We start from the raw sequence: 14,067 nt of genomic DNA on the forward strand, positions 1-14,067 counted from the left end.
CGGGGCCACAGGGTGGGAGCCTGGGGAATGCAGTCCCTTATTGAGAGCAAGCAGTGTCAGAGAGGGGGGGACGTGTCCCCTGCCAAGGAGAGGCCCTGGGGTGGCAGGGAGCTGTGCCCACGGGCCCGTGACGGAACAGGAGCAACCAGCACAGGCTGGACAAGTTGTCCCCACCCATAGCATCAGGAGCTTCCTGAATGCACACAGCAGGCAGGGTATAAGCCAACACAACTTTATTGAATAAATAATTACAACATTAACAACAGGAAAGGTTTCAGGCTACAGGCTACAGCAGCTCAGCAACTTCCTTGCTGGCTGGCTTCAGGCCCAGGCAGTGCATCAGGCTCTGGAGCTCCTGGCAACACAGAGCCACCTCAGGGACAGCAGACAGGACCTGGGGACAGCAGCAGCAGTAGTGTTTGAGTTGGTGACCTCCTAGTCACAGCAAGGGTGAGAAATAAACTGTAAATCTCACCTCTTTTATCTTCTCCTGCATCTCCTCGTGAGTCCTCACCATTTTCTGAGTATGATGGAGCTCCATCTCCAGCCCTCGGACCTGTGGTGGTGGGAGATGCCCGTCAGGACTCTGCTCCAAACTTGGGCAGGGAGCAGCCCAGAAGGGAGAGGGGACCCCTGCCCATGTCAGGAGGGTTGGAACTAGGTGACCTTTGTGGTCCCTTCCAACCCAAACCATTCTGATTCTTTGACTGGAGCCAGGGCAGCCCCTTGAGGCTCCCCATACCTGCTCCAGGTACTTGTTGGTGAGCCGCTTGTTCTCAGCGTCTTTTTCCACGAACAGCAGCCGCAGTTTATCCACCTGCAAAAGGAGCAAGCCCTGCTGAGATCCCTGTGGGGGAAAGCTCTGAAGTGGGGGACAGGGTGTGAGGAGCAAGGTCTGAAGAGGTCTCCTTGTCCATGGTGGGGTGACATGAGGAGCCCTCAAGCCCTGCAGCTCCCCAGCCTCACCTCCCGCCGCAGCATGACCCGCTCCTGGAGTTTGGCAGTGTCCACCTGGTGCTCCTTGCCCCTCACCTCCTCCCACAGCACCTTGGCCTCTGTCTCTGCGCGCTGGAGCAAGCGGTGCAGCTCAGAGACTTCTGTCTTCAGCCTCTGCAGGGGAAAAAGGGATGCTGGGAGGGGTCCTGTGCCCGACAGCCTCCCGAGGTGCTGCCCACCCATGCCCCCATCACACACCGTGACTTCCCCACTCTTGTCGATGAGTTGCATCATCTTCTCTTCCTGCTGTTTCACCACGTCCTGCAGCTCCTTCTCATTCTGACAGGGAGGAAGAAGTGGGGTCAGGCAGTGCCTAGCCCTGGTCACCCTCAGCACCCAGAGCGGGTTTTCTCATGTTGGAAGAGGTCAGACAAGCCAGGAGTACCCATGGGGCATCACCAGATTTCTTCATGTCCTAGATCAGTGCCCGTCCCAGTTTGGCTCTGCCTTGGGGTGAGCGCTGGCCCACTTCTGGCTTACCTCAACCTTGGTCCTCAGTGCCTTGTTCAGCTTGGCAATGGTGGCAGCTTGGGCATCCACCTTCTCCTGGCTCTCAGCTGTCATTGTCTCCAGGCAGCGCTGCAGGTCAGAGCTGGGAGAGGACAGGGGTGGTGAGTGGGTCGGGACCACAGCCAAGCACAGTACCAGGTACCAAGCCCCCTCCTGGGCATGCCCCTGGGCCCACGGTGAGAGAAGACATCTGGTCCAGCCCAGCCAGCTGGAAAAAGCCCATCTAGCCATGACAGGGGAGGTCTAATCCAGGGCAGACCCAGGCAGGCTGCCTGCAGGAAAGGCCATGCCCTTGACATGAGCAATGATGCCCCTGCCCTTGACATGAGCCCGCTCTGAACTCACATCTCCATCTGCAGTGCCCTGAACTTGCTCTGCTCCAGTTCCTGGATGCGGGAGCTCAGCATGGCAAGGTTGGAGACCACAGCTCTCAGCTCCTTCACACTCTCCAGCAGAGCGTCCTCGGGATCTGCAGGCAGGAAAGAGCCACATGAGCAACACAGAGGGAACATCAGCCTCAGGGCACACAAAAGAAGCCTCATCCCTCTGCACAAACAGCCCTGCAGCTTCAGAGCAGGGTCCCAGCCCCAATACCTATTGGCTTTGGCACAGATGCATGTTTGTCCTTGGCAATTGTACTCCCACTTCTGGTGGTTTCATTGGCATCTGTGAGAGGAAAGGACAGCAGCTGTGCCCAGCCCTGCACATCCCCCAGCACAGGAGGGAGCAATCCCCATCCTGGGACTCCCCAAAACCCAGAGAGGGGGTGCCAGCTCACCTTTCCCTGCCACAGCTTTCAGGACGCTGCCCACGAAGGAGCTGCCAGCACGGTGCGGGATGCGGCACACCGGGGTGTGGAAGGCTGGGGTCCAGGCACGGCGTGGGGTCTGCCAGCCCAGGGTCCGGGGGCCTGGGGTCCAGGCTTTGCTTCTCGATGGAGCATCATCATCATCATCCTTCAGAGGGGAAGGAGAGTACAGCACCAGAGTGCAGCTTGTGACTGTCCCAGCAAGCACAGGATCTCAAAGCCATGCCATGGAGAGCCACAAATGTGTGACCCGCCCCGGGCCATCCTGTCGTCCTTGCCCCCAAGCACAGGGCTCCTACCTGCTCTTCCAGAGCAGCCTTGAGGCAGTCAGCAAGCTCCTGCAACCACATCTTGCTCTCCATAATGTCCATGGAGCACCAAGAAACTTTGTCCCTCTTTGTCTGCAAGCTGAGGAGCTCAGCCTTGGTGCTGTCCAGCTCCTTGCTGAGGGCAGCCTGCTCTTCCCTGTGGGATGGCATCAGCCTCAGCAGGAGCAGCATTTCCCTTCCTCGATGTGGGATGGGGACACGCCTGCCTCTCACCATGAACCAGCAATGGTGCAAATCCCACAGATTTAGGCAGCTTCCCTCAAGATGGAATCTGCTGGCCTTCCCCACAGCCTCTCCTCCCCACCTGGACCACCACGCTTGGCTGGAGCAGCAGTGGCCATGGTCAAAATGTCCCCTCTGACACCCCAGGAAGAGCTTGATTTCCCAAAAAATAGAGGGGTTTAAGTGGAGCTGGTGAGTGGGGCAGTACCGCAAATGTTGGTGGGACTCCATCAGCTCCTCATGCTGCAGGACACGCTCCTGCAGCTTGGCCAGCGTGGAGTTCAGTCTGGCCTCCACCTCCACCACCTGTGTGCGGCACACTTGGTTCTCCTGATCCAGGAACTGTAAGGGGGTGGGGGGACACAGTCACAAGCAGCCAAGGAGAGACCCGAGGGGGCTCATTGGGACCCCCCAGCACAGACCCTCCCATGCCTCAGGGTGCTGTTTCTAATCAGGGGCAGCTTTATCCCAGCAGCCCAAACCCTACAAACCAGTTTACTGGAGACATAGGACAGGCTGGGGGACAGCTGTATTTCCCTGCAGGGGAAATTTATCTCCAGGAGCTGCCCAGCCCCCTCCCTGGGAATCCCTGCCGGGCAGGATGAAAAGCTGCGCTACGTGCGGGATGTCAACCGCCCTCACGAGCTCATCCCCCTCCGTAGGAGGGCTAATCCTGCTCCTGGCCATCTGCCAGCCTTCCCAGAGAGGCCATGACGGGGGCCAGCAGCACGTGACGCACGGGCAAGGTCAGGCAGCTCCTACCTCCCTCCACTCGTTGGCCTCCTGCAGATCCTGGCACAGCTCCTTGCACTGCTGCTTCAGGGAGTTCCTCTCCTGCGCCAGCCTGAGGGGATGGGATGGGATCAGGGGGTGCTGTGTTTTGGGGGCCAGAGGTGGGATGGGGCTCAGGACATCAGGGCTCAAACCCACTGGGCCATCTCCTCCCACTGCTTCTCATTCTCCTGCTGCAGTGCATCCCGCTCCTGCTCCATGCTAGTCAGATTTATCCCCATGGAGATCAGCTCTGTGAGGGACAGAGTTGTTAGCAAAGGGGGACAGAGGCAGTGGGGATGGGGCAGCTCCAGCCCCCACATCTCCCACTCCTACCTTTGTCCAGGAGTGAGTTGTCCATTGTCAGCTGCTCCAGCTGAGCCTGTGTGTCCTTCAGGGTCACCAAGGTCTGCTCCAGCTGGCAGGATGCCTGTGGAGACACAGTACTTGCTCTGGGGTGCTCTTCCTCATGGGGTATTCTCACACCAAGGGGTGCCCCAAATCACCCTGCACCTCAGACACCTCATAGCACCGAGAGGATGCACCCCTGTACCTCCTCCTTGGCTTGAAGAGCTTCCTCTGCTTGTTTCTTTGTGGCAGCCAGCTCCTCCAGGCAGCTCTGCAGCTTGTCGTGCACACGCTTCAACAGGGCATGGGACTGGGACGCCAGGGCACTTGTCTGCTCCCGCTGGGAAGGGAGACAGCAGCAAGCAGAGCTCAGCATGGCACTGCCCTGCTGTATGACCAGGGACAGGTCATGGCACCCAGGGCACTGGCAGGGCAGCAAGGGGCTGAGCCCCCTCGGGACACCCCTCACCTCCTCATCCATGGCCTTCCTTTCCTTCTGCAGATTTTCAAAGGTGACATCTAAGAATTCCCGAAAAGACTGCGTCTCAGCAGACAGGGATGCCTGTAGGGTAGGAGGAATGAGTCAGCAATTTTGTGGTAGCAAAGCCACATTTAATGGCCATGAAGGGAGGCAAGTACCAGCCCTGAAGCCAAATCTGCAGCAGTTTCCCAGCAGCAGCGCCAGAAAACCTCTGGTGCACCCAAGCCCATCGCAGAGCACCACCCAAGCTCAGGATGTGGAAATGCTCTTCCAGCCCCTGATCCAGTGTGGGGTAGCTGGGGATAGCACCACACTCAGTACCTGCAGGCTCATGGCATGGGCCAGCAGCGTGCTCAGCTCTTGCTGGGAGGCCAGGCTCTGGTCACGGGCACTGATCTGGGCGCTGGCATGGGCACAGAAAGCCTCCAGGAAGAGATATCCCTGCTGAGGAAAGGATGCTGCTCCAGCCACGCTAGGGAGCACAAGGGGAACTCCCAGGAGCCATCCCTGCACCAACCTAGGACTCCTGCTCCCACGGGAGCACAGCCCGCACCAAAAATACATCCAGAGAGCTCCATCACACAGCACTCCTTGCCTTCCACATTGGGATTTTCTTCCCCGGGGATGCCAGGGAGAGTCTCATCCCCAGAAATGGGTAGAGATGTAGGATGCCCCACCAAAGGCATGAGAACACTGAGACTGCCTCGATCCCACAACTGCCCCCTTACCTCGGCTCGTAGGGCTTCATCCACTCGCTGCCTGATGGCATCCCGCTTTTCCAGGCAGCTCTGCACCTTGCTGGGAGCAGTCTCAAGCACAGCCTGGGACTGGGACACCAGGGTCCTTTCCTGCTCCCGCTGTGGGAGGTGACAGCACTGTGAGGCACCAGGTACATCTGCTGTGTGTGCCAACAGATCTCCCAGAACCCAGGAGAAAGGGGAAGCAGAGTGATGTGCAGGACCTCACCTTCTGCACGAGAACTCCCTGCTCATCCTGCAAGCTCTGAAAAGCAGCACCCGCAAGACCCTGGAACAGGGGGCTGCTCCAGATGCTCTGGGGAAGGGACAAGGACACTGGTGTTATGGCAGCTGGCACAGGCAGCACCGGGCACATGCGTGTGCCCTGCAAGGCTGAGATCTGGCACACTCATGGCCAGTGACAGCCACCAGGCATCCAGCTCCAGCTGCAGATCCCACTTATCTCCCCACTGCCATTGCACAGCCTCTGCTTGCCTCCGCAGCTCGAGGTGGAGCTGCCAGTAGAGCTCCTCCTCCCAAGGACATCCACAGAGCAGAGGGTGCTTCACACCCACCCCGCTCCACCCTGGGGCCAGCAAGAGCTGGCCAGCCATGACACCTCCCCTCCTTCCGCCACGTGCACCAGGGATGCTTCCCCCCACGAGGGTTCAAATCCAGCAGACTCAGCAGGTTGATCTGGGCACGATAATGCAGCACCAGGCACGTGATGCCGTGATGCCGTGATGCAGCAGCCGCGCTTTACTTCCACTCCACCAACCCAGACGGGGTCACTGTCTTGCCAGCGACACAAGGACACTGTCACAACACGGAGGCTGCAGGGGACAGGGTGGCATCGCCTCAGAGAGGACTCTTACCCCTTCAGGGTGGGTGGTGTCAGTCTGTGTGAACGCGTCCCTCTGCTTGGCCAGCCCCACGCCAGGCCACAGCCGCTGGCTGTTCTGCCAGTCACGTATCTGCAGCGAGAGGGCTTCCATGATGATGAGGGTGCTCTCCAGCCTCCCCTCCAGCTCTGCCCGTGGCAGGGTCTTCAGCTGCTCCCGGGGACAGCTGGGGACAAAGAGAGGGGCTTAGGGCAAGGATAGCCCTCAGGTGCCACAGCCCCATCCAGGGGGGCACGTCCTCATACTTACTGCCAGAGCAGGGAGTCTGTTTCCGCAGCGCTGTCCTTGGCACAGGGGAAGCTTCCGCTGGATGTGTTCATGCTCCTCTCCCGCATGTCCTGAGGTGTCATGAAGGTGCTGGTTGCCATGGAGAGCACTGGGGTCATGCTGGTGCCCGTGGCCATAGTGGGCACTGGCGTTATGCTGGTTCCAATGGCTCTGGTGGGCACTGGTGTTGTGTTGGTGCCAGCAACCGCAGTGGGCACTGGGGTCACGCTGGTGCCAGTGACCACAGTGGACACAGGGGTTGTGCTGGTGGCAGCAACCACAGTGGGCACTGGGGTCACGCTGGTGCCAGTGACCATGGTGTGCACTGGGGTCATGCTGGTGCCAGTGACCGCAGTGGACACAGGGGTCGTGCTGATGCCAGTGACCACAGTGGGCACTGGGGTTGTGCTGGTGCCTGTGACTGCAGTGGGCACAGGGGTCGTGCTGGTGCCAGTGACCTCAGTGGACACAGGGGTCGTGCTGGTGCCAGTGACCTCAGTGGACACAGGGGTCGTGCTGGTGCCAGCGACCACATTTGGCATAGGGGTCGTGCTGGTGCTGGAGACCGCAGTGTGCACAGGCGTGACACTGCTGCTGGCATCCTGCTGTGGCTTGCGGAGGGGCAGGCTGTGCCGCAGGGATTCCACCAGGAACGAGGAGTTGAGGGTCTTCTCCAGCCACACCAGTGGTAACGTCCAGGACACAGCACCCAGGGTCGATTCAGGCAAGGTGACAGGGGTGACAGTGGCTTCTGACTCAGCAGGCTCCAACCCACTTGCGTCGATGGGAGGGAGGCCAGGTGGGCTCTGTTCTGGGGGGACAGGGGCAGGGAACTCGGCTCCCTCAGGGGTGCCTTGGCAATGCAGATGATAAGCACTCCCTTTTGCAGATGGGGGGTCAGAGCTGCAGGAAAAGTCTGGAGGTGCTGCTCGCCACCTATGGAAAGGAGTCTTCTGCAGAGTGGAGCTGGTGCCAGGGGGCCCTGGGGTGCAGGAGGCTGTGCTGGCATTGCCAGGGGACCCAGAGCTGCAGGGGTGTAGAACAGCGGTGCCTGGAGAGTTTGGGTTGCAAGACACTGAGCTAATAATGTTGGGGAGCCCTGGAGTGGTGCTGCCAGGGGATTCCAGAGTGCAGGGCCCCAGGACAAGGCTGCACATGGGGCTGCCAGGGGACTCCAAGATGCTGGCCACAGGGATGGAGCTGCACAAGGAAACTGGCACAGTGCTGCCAGGGCACTCTGGACTGCTGCATCCTAGGATAGAGCTGCACAGGGGATCTGGAATGGTGCTGCTGGAGGGCTCTGGGGTGCTGGGCACAGGGATGGAGCTGCACAGGGAAACTGGCACAGTGTTGTTGGAGGGCTTTGGGGTGCTGGACACTGGGATGGAGCTGCACAGGGAGACTGGAATGATGCTGCTGGAAGGCTCTGGGGTGCTGGACACCGGGATGGAGCTGCACACAGAGGCTGGCACGATGCTGCTGGAGGGCTCTGGGGTGCTGGGCCCCAGGACTGGACTGCACAGAGGGGCTGGCACGATGCTGCTGGAGGGCTCTGGGGTGCTGGGCCCCAGGACTGGACTGCACAGAGGGGCTGGCACGATGCTGCTGGAGGGCTCTGGGGTGCTGGGCCCCAGGACTGGACTGCACAGAGGGGCTGGGATGGTGCTGCTAGGGGGCTCTGAGATGCTGGGCACCGGGATGGAGCTGCACACAGAGGCTGGCACGATGCTGCTAGGGGGCTCTGAGTTGCTGGGCACCGGGATGGAGCTGCACACAGAGGCTGGCACAGTGCTGCTGGGGGGCTCCTGAGTGCTGGGCACAGGGATGGAGCTGCACACAGAGGCTGGCACAGTGCTGCTGGGGGGCTCCTGAGTGCTGGGCACAGGGATGGAGCTGCACACAGAGGCTGGCACAGTGCTGCTGGGGGGCTCCTGAGTGCTGGGCACAGGGATGGAGCTGCACACAGAGGCTGGCACAGTGCTGCTGGGGGGCTCCTGAGTGCTGGGCCCCAGGACTGGACTGCACAGAGGGGCTTGCATGGTGTTGTCAGGGAGCTCTGGTGTGCTGGACACTGGGACAGGACTGCCAGTGGCCTCTGGGCTGGTGCTGCTAGAGGTCTCCAAGGCACCAGGAATAAGGGTGGCATTGCTGGGGGCCTCAGAGGCACCAGGCTTAACGATGGGAGTCCTGAGGTCACGGGTGGAGGTCCTGGGGGACTCCAAAGTGGTGCTGCTGGAGGGCTCCAAGATGCCAGGCACTAGGGTGGTGCTGCTGGGGGGGCCCAGGGTAGCACTTCGTGGGGGTCCTGGGGTGCAAGGCCTCGTGGTGACACTGCTGCAGGGGCCCTGGGCACAGGACACTGAGGTGGCACAGTCATGGTCCTACAGGACATTTTAGGGGGAAACGAGGGTCAGGGCAGCCCTGCCCTTTCCCCCTGCACCCCGCAGCCGTTTGCCCCAGTCTCATTTCCCCAATGCAGGAAAAACGCCCGTTGTCCCATTGCGCCAGCACCATCTACGCCCACAGTATTCCCAGCTCCGGTACACCGCAGCCCTCCCTCCCCGTTACCCGCCCCGTCCCGTTCGTTATCCCCGCACACGGACCTTGAGCCGCAGCCGGCGGAGCAGGGGGGTCAGGCCGGTCCGGTCAGCGTCCGACTGCAGCTGCAGCAGTGGGGTGCGCCGGGGCCGCTTCTGCGCCTGGGGGGAACCGGGGTGGGGGGGGAGTCACCGGCGGCAGCACCGGCAGCTCCCCCACCAGCACACACGCACACAGAGATACCGGGAGCGCTGCGGACCGCGCCGCACCCGCCACCGCCTCGGGGACCCTCCCCGGGGCTCTCCCCTCCGCCCCACCGGAACATCCAAACCGAACCCCAGCTCCGGCCTGTACTCACGGCGGGGATCGTGGCGCGCTGCATGGCCCGGCAATGCTCCTGGTTCCGCTCCCGGTCTAGACTACAGCTGCGGTAGCTCTCAGTCTCGGCCCCGCTCCCGGTCTGGGTTTCGGGCCCACCGAGCTGGGCTCGGTCTCGGCCCTGGTTCCCGGTCCGGTCCGGTCCGGTCCCGCCGCGTTTGGGCTCGGTCTCGGCCCTGGTTCCCGGTCGGGTCCCGCCGGGTTTGGGCTCGGTCTCGGCCCTGGTTCCCGGTCGGGTCCCGCCGCCACCCGCGCGCCGCCAATTTGAAAACCACGCGCGGCTCTGATTGGCTGCGCCGCGCGCGCGTCACCCCGCGGGGCGGGGCGACCGTTGGGGCGTGGCCACGGTCGGTGATGGGCGGGTGTGTGGGCGTGTCTTCATCCGTTGGCCACGCCCCTGGCGCGCCGCGCAGCGCCGGTGGAACGGACGGACGGATGGACGGACGGATGGACGGAAGGACGGGCAGGCGGACTCAGCTCCTCCCGCATCGCCTGCCCCCGGGAAACCACCCCACACGGTCCCCCAGACCTGCTCCAACCCCGCCCCGAGGGAGGGCGTCCAGCCCCACGCCCCCGCTCCGCTGGTCCCGCTTTCCCCACCACGAGTCAGGGCAGCGCTCGCAGCAGTGCCCGCGGCTCTCGGGTTTATTGCTCCCGCGGGGAGAGGTACAGAGTTGAGGTACCCGGGGATGAGATCGGGGGGTATCCGGGTAACCCCTTAGGGGACCCGGCCCAGCAGGGTCCGACCCGCTGCCGGGGTGGGGGGATGTCCCTGAGCGATGCCGAGGGTCCCAGCCGTGGTGGCTCAGCCAGGCCAGGGCCGGTCCGGGGGGGCGGCGAGGTCGTAGTCAAAGTCGGCGAAAGTGGCAGGGTCGGGTGGGGGCTGCTCGGGGGGTCGCGGGGCCACTGCCACCACCACCGGGTCCTTCTGCAGCAGGTCAGCGTCGAAGGCCACCCCGCGGAAGAAGGGGTGGCCCTGAAAGTGGTGGAGGTAGCGCAGGCGGTACAGGGGGTTGTGGCACAGCAGCTGCGGGCAGAGAGAGGACAGTGAGAAGAGAAACCTCAGCATCCAGCCCAGCGCCTAGTGAGGACCCCAAAATCCAGGCAGGAGGGTTACCTCGGCGAGCAGCCGAGCCAGCTCGGGGCTGAACTCAGGTGGGCTCTCGTAGCTGCTCTGTTTGACACGTTCCAGCATGGCCACATGGTCCCCCGCTGGAGCCACAGGGAACTGAGGGAGCATAGAGTGAATTCAGGGTCTCCCTGAGGTGTCCCTGTCCCCCCACCCTGTGGTCCTTACCTCCCCACTGGCCAGAGCAAAGAGCAGGACTCCCAAGGACCACCAGTCGGCTGCATGGCTGTAGGGCCCCCCACTCAGCACCTCTGGGGCTGTGGGGAGGCTGGGTGAGCACCTGGGGGTCTGCGCCCCCCAGCACAGCCCTCCCAGCACAGCTCCCCTTACCCATGTACTGCAGGGTGCCACAGATTGTGTGGGCTCGCTCGCCCCACTGCAGGTACCGGGAGAGGCCGAAATCCGTGAGCTTGAGGTGCCCTGTGGGGCCAGATGCCACATGGGAACCCTTAGAGAGGGTGTCCCTATTGACAGGGTGTTCCCACGCATGGGATGTCCCCAAGGCAGTGCCACCAGGCTCTTACCTCTCTCATCCAGGAGGATGTTCTCCATCTGAAAGGAGACAGGCACTGAGGTGGCCTCTCCATGCTGGGGGTTCAGAGACCCCCCCTCCACCCCATCCTCCAGCCCCCAGCCCCACTGCCACCCACCTTGACGTCTCTGTGCATGATGCCCAGGTCGTGGAGGTACACTGGGGACAAGACAAGAGCCATCAGTGCTGCGTGTCCCCTCCCAGCACAGTGCCCACTGCCACCCCTGGGGGTGGCTGACCCTGCCTGCAGGTCTCCGCTGGTGGGGACACCGGCGGCTGCCCCCAGCGCGGAGGGTCACTCACCCAGCACCAGCACCAGCTCAGCAGCGAACAGGCGGACGGTGGCCTCGGCCAAGCAGCCGGCCGCGCGCCACAGCGCGTGCAGGTCCCCGGTGCTGCAGTAGGTGCACACTGCAGGGACAGGTGACAATGCCTTACTGACGGGCTGGGCTGGCACGAGGGACACTGCACTGGCATGGGCACAGGGGTGCAGAGGGGTCACTGCAGCCGTGCACCGAGGTAGTGGAAGCGCTGGGGTTATAAAGGCAGCAAGGTGGCACAGGCACCAGGGCAATATGGGCACCAGGTCACAAACTGAGGTGACACGGGCATGAGTAAGGTGGCATGGGAACATACAAGTAGCAGGGTGACATCAGCACCAGAGCCCTGTGGGCGCTGGGAACACACAAGCACCTGGGACCACATGAGGTACGGGGCAGGGGGGGTCACACAGCCGCCGGGAACACACAAACTGCAGGGGCCGAGGTGACACAGCCATCAGGGCCGGGCAGGCACCAGCGCTGGGGTGCTCTGTTCACCCCCACGCTGATCCCTGCCCCGCTGTAGCTTGTCCCCATCCGTGTCCCCCACCCGCACGCCCGCGGTGGGTGCGGGGTGGGAGCCGGCAGCCAAAGCGCCCGGATGCCCCCGGGGCAGCGGGGGGAGCGCGCGTGTGCGGGGACACGTGTGCGGGCGGCGGGGACACGTGCGCGGGCAGGGGGGCCGGGGCGAGCCCGCGGGCAGATGGTCACTCACTGATGAAGAGGTGGCGCTGGCCCTGCCAGCTGTCCCCCAGCCCGTGGACAAACGGGTGCCTGACCTGCCTCTGGGGACACAAAAGCACAGAGAGTGAGCGGCCCCCGGTGCTGGGGACCCCGCTTCTGCCACCTTCCATCCGCAGCTCCCACGGCCTCCTGGTGTCCCCGCAGCCACCCTAAACCCCTTCACGGGCTGGGGTCCCTCCTGGGCCCCCCCTCACCTGGATGCTGACTTCTTCTTTGCACTGTTTGAGGGTGTCACGGCGCAGCACCTCCACTTTGGGCACAACCTGGGGGGGGGGCGAGGTACTGTCAAGGGGGGGGACAAGGGCAGGTGGCGGCACCCATGGGACCCAGGGACCAGCACCCACCTTCACGGCGCAGACCTTCTCCCTCCCACAGTCCAGCACTTTGAGGATGGTCCCGAAGGAGCCTTTGGCCACGAAGCCCAGGATCTGAGGGGAGGAGCAGGGGCTGAGCACGCCATGGAGATGGATTTGGGGTGCTCGGGCTGGGTCTTGCCTGGAGTAAGGTGAGGGGCACAGAGCACCCAGAGCAGATGCTGGGGACATATGGGGACCTGGAGGATCCAGCAGAGACCCCAGCAGGATTCATGGGGACCCAGTATGGCGCACAAGGGACACGGGAGACTGGGACACAGGGATCCCAAGGCGGCAGCGGTGGATTTTGACAGAATGCACAGGACCCCCGGGGGTACACGCGGGACCTCGGTGGGATGCCACGCTCCGGTGGGGTGCAGAGGAACCCCGGTAGAACACACCGAGACCCGACACGGGCAGCTGGCGGCAGCGGCGATAGAAGGGGACCGGGCGGAACGGCCGGGGACGCCGGTGGGATGCGCAGGGACCCGGGAGAGCGTGCGAGGGGAGCTCGGTAAGGCAATCGGCGATGCCGGGATGGCGGCACGGGATGCACGGAAGGCGCGGGAGGATGCTCAGGGCGCTGGGGGACCCCGGTAGAGACGTGCAGGAACCCCGGTAGGACAAGCAGGGTGCGAGGGGACCCGTTAGGGCGCCCGGAACTGCCGGGGCGGGATGCACGGGCAGGACGCGCCCGGGGGAGGACGATCGGGGATTCCGTTCGGATGCAGCGGGACCCCGTTCGGAGGGTGGGGGTCCCCGGGACGGCACCTTGAGCTGCTGCTGGCGGGCGGAGGGGCGGACGGGGAACTCCGGCAGGAACAACGAGACGAGCTGCGGCAGCGGCCACCCGGGCAGCGGCGGCTCCTCGGCGGGGCCCCGCGGGGCCAAGGCGAGCCCCGGTACCGGCACCGGTACCGATACCGGCACCGACCCTGCTCGGCTCAACAGCGCCCGCACCCACGACCCCACGGTTCGGCCCTGCGGAACCGGGGACAGCGTCAGCGAGAGGATCCCGGGGCGGGAGATGCCCAGGGGGATCCCCGGGGCTGATGCCGCCGCACGCACCTGGGGGGACCGCACCGGAGCCGGGGTCGAGCCGGGGCCGCTGCTCGTCGCTCCCATCGCGGCGCCGCCCGGCCGCGCCCCGAGCCCCGTCCCCGGTAATCGCCGCCTTACATAACCCCGCCGCCCCGCCCCGCCCTGCCCGCCGCGACCACCCCCCGCCCCGGGGCTCGGCGGCGGGGCTGCCCCTCGCACGGCGACACCCACCCGTGACCGATCCCCCCCCATTCGGGACCCCCGCTGCACACCTGGGGGTTGCTCACCCACCCGTGACTGATCCCACCCCCATACCAGGACCCCCGGGGCTGATCCCAGCCCCTCTGCGGGACCCCCTCATTACACACTCTGGGGCTCCCCCTTCAGCCTTTCCTTTCCTCTTTGCACCCCACGTGCTGCAGCCCTGTGGGGGTGCCTGCAGTCCTTGCTGAGCCCTGGCTCAGCCCTGGGCTCACGGAGAGCACTGCAGAGGGGTAAGTGCACAGGCTGAGCCCAGGGGTGCCCTGAGCCCCAAATCAGGAGCCCTGAGCAACTGCTGGGGAAGGGCAAGGGGTGAAGCCCCCAGGGATGGGGGACTGCCGGGCTGAGATGGGGAGCAGTGCTGAGCCCAGCACTGCGGGTGAGGCAAGAAACAAGCCAC

The 14,067-nt window shown here is 63.8% G+C and overlaps 2 protein-coding genes across 5 annotated transcripts; both read right to left on the bottom strand.

Moving 5' to 3' along the window:
• Window positions 1–216: 216 nt before the first annotated feature.
• On the bottom strand, window positions 217–9,589 carry SPAG5 (sperm associated antigen 5). Its single transcript, XM_053961617.1, has 23 exons — window positions 9,268–9,589; window positions 8,975–9,070; window positions 6,354–8,752; window positions 6,078–6,270; window positions 5,432–5,518; window positions 5,194–5,322; window positions 4,787–4,909; window positions 4,454–4,546; window positions 4,190–4,324; window positions 3,973–4,066; window positions 3,796–3,889; window positions 3,628–3,709; window positions 3,074–3,207; window positions 2,614–2,779; window positions 2,285–2,462; window positions 2,101–2,172; window positions 1,852–1,975; window positions 1,477–1,588; window positions 1,195–1,275; window positions 967–1,110; window positions 743–817; window positions 476–556; window positions 217–394 (listed from the first exon to the last, which is right to left on the bottom strand). The coding sequence occupies exons 1-23, from the start codon at window positions 9,289–9,291 to the stop codon at window positions 287–289; spliced, it is 4,824 nt and encodes a 1,607-aa protein (XP_053817592.1). The 5' UTR covers window positions 9,292–9,589; the 3' UTR covers window positions 217–286.
• Window positions 9,590–9,747: 158 nt separating this feature from the next.
• RSKR (ribosomal protein S6 kinase related) lies at window positions 9,748–14,000 on the bottom strand. Of its 4 annotated transcripts, XM_053961494.1 has the most exons (12): window positions 13,434–14,000; window positions 13,137–13,346; window positions 12,357–12,440; window positions 12,207–12,275; window positions 11,984–12,053; window positions 11,252–11,359; window positions 11,067–11,107; window positions 10,941–10,968; window positions 10,747–10,836; window positions 10,585–10,673; window positions 10,405–10,515; window positions 9,748–10,314 (listed from the first exon to the last, which is right to left on the bottom strand). In XM_053961494.1, exons 1-12 carry the CDS (start codon window positions 13,656–13,658, stop codon window positions 10,093–10,095), a joined length of 1,347 nt encoding a protein of 448 aa, XP_053817469.1. In that variant the 5' UTR covers window positions 13,659–14,000; the 3' UTR covers window positions 9,748–10,092. The 4 variants fall into 4 exon arrangements, with proteins under 4 accessions (XP_053817469.1, XP_053817468.1, XP_053817466.1 ...); XM_053961493.1 differs by having other exon boundaries at window positions 13,137–14,000; XM_053961491.1 differs by having other exon boundaries at window positions 10,585–10,836; window positions 10,941–10,985; window positions 13,137–14,000.
• Between the last annotated feature and the right edge of the window lie 67 nt (window positions 14,001–14,067).

This window comes from Vidua chalybeata, chromosome 20 (assembly GCF_026979565.1).
Source record: "Vidua chalybeata isolate OUT-0048 chromosome 20, bVidCha1 merged haplotype, whole genome shotgun sequence".
In the NCBI taxonomy this organism is placed as follows: Eukaryota; Metazoa; Chordata; class Aves; order Passeriformes; family Viduidae; genus Vidua; species Vidua chalybeata.